Source organism: Dendroctonus ponderosae, unplaced genomic scaffold (genome assembly GCF_020466585.1).
Source record: "Dendroctonus ponderosae isolate FM_Combo_2020 unplaced genomic scaffold, Dpon_F_20191213v2 Dpon_F_20191213_9, whole genome shotgun sequence".
Classification (NCBI taxonomy): domain Eukaryota; kingdom Metazoa; phylum Arthropoda; class Insecta; order Coleoptera; family Curculionidae; genus Dendroctonus; species Dendroctonus ponderosae.
The window spans coordinates 6,486,413-6,489,355 of record NW_026019116.1 but is presented as its reverse complement, the minus strand read 5'-3'; the positions used below and the strand labels follow the sequence as shown (position 1 = coordinate 6,489,355).

Here is a 2,943-nt window from a genome sequence, read left to right as displayed (position 1 = left end):
TTCAAATCAAGTGAGAGACGCAACTTGAAACTTTCACAATTTATAGCAAACATTTGAGCTTCAAACAGGTAGAAACTTCGTTAAAACTACAACGATTACTGATTTTAGCGGACTCCGTAAATATTGGGCTTAAAATGAACGGTTTTACAAAAGTGCATCGTTCGTTGAAAAAATTTCGAACTTTAAATCAAGTGCGCGACGGACCTTGAAACTTTCAAAATCTGTAGAAAACATCTGAACCTCGAAGTCGTAGAAAACTCATTAAAACCGCACGGCTTCGTGGTTTTTGCCGACTTGATAAATTTTGGGCTTAAGATGAAGGTTTTCGTACAACTGCATGATCCTTTAAAAAAATTCATAATTTCAAATCAAGTGAGAGACGCAATTTGAAACTTTCACAATTTATAGCAAACATTTGAGCTTCAAACTGGTAGAAACTTTGTTGAAACTACAACGATTACTGATTTTAGCGGACTTCCTAAATATTGGGCTTAAAATGAGCGGTTTTATAAACGTGCATCGTTCGTTGAAAAAATTTCGAACTTTAAATCAAGTGCGCGACGGAACTTGAAACTTTCAAAATCTGTAGAAAACATCTGAACCTCGAAGTCGAAGAAAATTCATTAAAACAGCACGGCTTCGTGATTTTTGCCGACTTGATCAATATTGGGCTTAAGATGAAGATTTTCATACAACTGCATGATCCTTTAAAAAAATTCATAATTTCAAATCAAGTGTGAGACGCATCTTGAAATTTTCACAATCTATAGGAAACATCTGAGCCTCAGACTCCTAGAAACTGCATTAAAGCTACAACGATTACTGATTTTAGCGGCCTTCGTAAATATTGGGCTTAAAATGAGCGGTTTTACAAAAGTGCATCATCCTTCGTTGAAAAAATTTCGAACTTTAAATCAAGTGCGCTACGGAACTTGAAACTTTCAAAATCTGTAGAAAACATCTGAACCTCGAAGTCGTAGAAAATTAATTAAAACCGCCTGGCTCTGTGATTTTTACCGACTTCATAAATGTCTGGCTTAAGATGAAGGTTTTCATACAACTGCATCATCCTTTAAAAAAATTCCTAACTTCCAATCTAACGCATCTAGCAACCTCAAATTTTTAGCGCCTGTAGAAAACATGTGAGCCTTAAACAAGCAAAAAATTGTTTGTAATCAGATGCATTGCTAATTTTTGCCGACTAGTTAAAGTTGAACGTAAAATTACTGCTCCCAAACAACTGCACCATCTGCTCAAAATCGACAGAAAACATCCGAATCTAGAACTCCTAACCCAATCCACCTTCAAACCCTGCTAATTTCCGCTTGAAAATTACCTCCAATCACCGGAAGCATGAGGTCTTTCTTCATCAAACTGGCGGCGCACATTCCGCCCAAAAACGCCAGTTCAGCCTCCAGGTGCTTCAAACCAAAGAAGGAGGAGTGATCGGGAGGCCACTCATATCCAATCACCAGACACTTGAACCCGTAGGGACTGGCTCGATCGTCTTTCAAGTAGTCGGAGGCGGTTTCCAGTGAGAAAACCACCTCATTTCCTGGCAGAATCACTGCATTGGAGGGCCACTGCAGGCTAAAGAGTGTTGAAGCTGATCAGCATTATGTGGAGGTTTAAACCAACAGGCTGGTACCTGCCGCTGAACTTATGCAGGACTGGCCAGTAAGGGGATGAGGCCAAATCCAGGTCGTTGAGGGTGCTTTTCAGCGTCCCGTCTCCTTTGGACAGGAAAGGGGAAGGCAAATCAAAGGCAGGAATATACAGTTGCAGTGAGTCCTCTGGTTGAGCTGTTGAGCAGGAAGCATCGAACTCCAACGACATCCATTTGACGCAGCAGGGAAACCGCACTCTAAAAAACCTCATTTTTACACTCAAACTGGCACCTCGACCCTCTTTTTACCGATAGTTGGCAACTGTGGCCGGCTTGTAGGGATGCTCGCTTTCAACCCAAGTGCAATGGTTGCTAGTGGTGGTCGTTTTGCTGTCGCCTCCCTCTTGGTTGGAAAAGTTTGAGGCATTTAGGGCCCGATTGCTCGAGAGGCTGGGCGTGGAAGAGCCCAGCAGATTTAGGGCTGAAACGTGAGGCAGAAGCTCCTGGATCAGCCCCAAGACTTGAACAGCGCTCTGCAAAGAAACCTCTGTGTTCTTCAAGCTGAAATGAGGACAATGACTGTACCTTGGGGTCGCTGGAAGCCAAGGGGCTGATGTGGGAGAGAACGATGGGCATGAGAATCGTCACTACGCAAGACTCGCTTAAAATGCTGGCCGAAGACATTTCCTCCACTTTTTCTCTGGCCAGCATCAGCAGTTTGGAGGCGTTTTCTATTATGGAGCTGGTCATTGATAGGGCGGTTTTTCTCGCCTGGTACTCCAGCTTGCAAGTGGCGGCTTTGCCACATTCCACCGGGTTGCTATTAACAATTATTAATTTTTTAACATTTAGTACGATTTCCCTGCTCACCTGTAGTAGAGGAGAATGGGAATCTGGCCTCTGGTCACGGTGGTTCCATTGAAGCTAATGGAACAAGTGGAGAAGGTAAAGGTGGTGTTATCGGAACCTTTGACTGAATTGAGGCCTCCATCGCCGTTGTTCGTTCTACCGCCGTGATTTCGCAGTCGAATGGCGTATTTTATGTTCTCCTGCAAAAGTAATGGTGAAAATGGTACCCAAGTTGGGTCGATTGAGGTAAGAACCGGTTTTGGATTAAGCCCCATTTTTTAAAGATTTTCTTGTCCTAAAGTCGTTCTTCAGTGGTTTTTGGTCGATTTTTGTTTCCAAAATTATCCGATCTTGGTATCAGCTCCTATTTCTTAGTCGTTCTTGTCCTAAAGTCCTTCTTAAATGGCTTTAGTTGACATTTGTGTCGATAATTATCGCTCGTCTATTCTAGTTTTAGCCACAGCCAGCGCTTTCTCTTTGAGAGTTCG

At 42.7% G+C, this 2,943-nt stretch overlaps 1 protein-coding gene across 1 annotated transcript in view; it reads right to left on the bottom strand.

Annotated features, from left to right (window-relative positions):
- LOC109543312 (E3 ubiquitin-protein ligase MYCBP2) overlaps window positions 1–2,943 on the bottom strand; it is a gene marked incomplete in the record, with an annotated part of 67,418 nt that overhangs the window by 57,948 nt on the left and 6,527 nt on the right. The window contains 4 exon segments of the mRNA XM_048669929.1: window positions 1,337–1,590; window positions 1,649–1,864; window positions 1,916–2,139; window positions 2,192–2,426. Of these exon segments, the coding sequence (XP_048525886.1) occupies window positions 1,337–1,590; window positions 1,649–1,864; window positions 1,916–2,139; window positions 2,192–2,426 (929 nt within the window).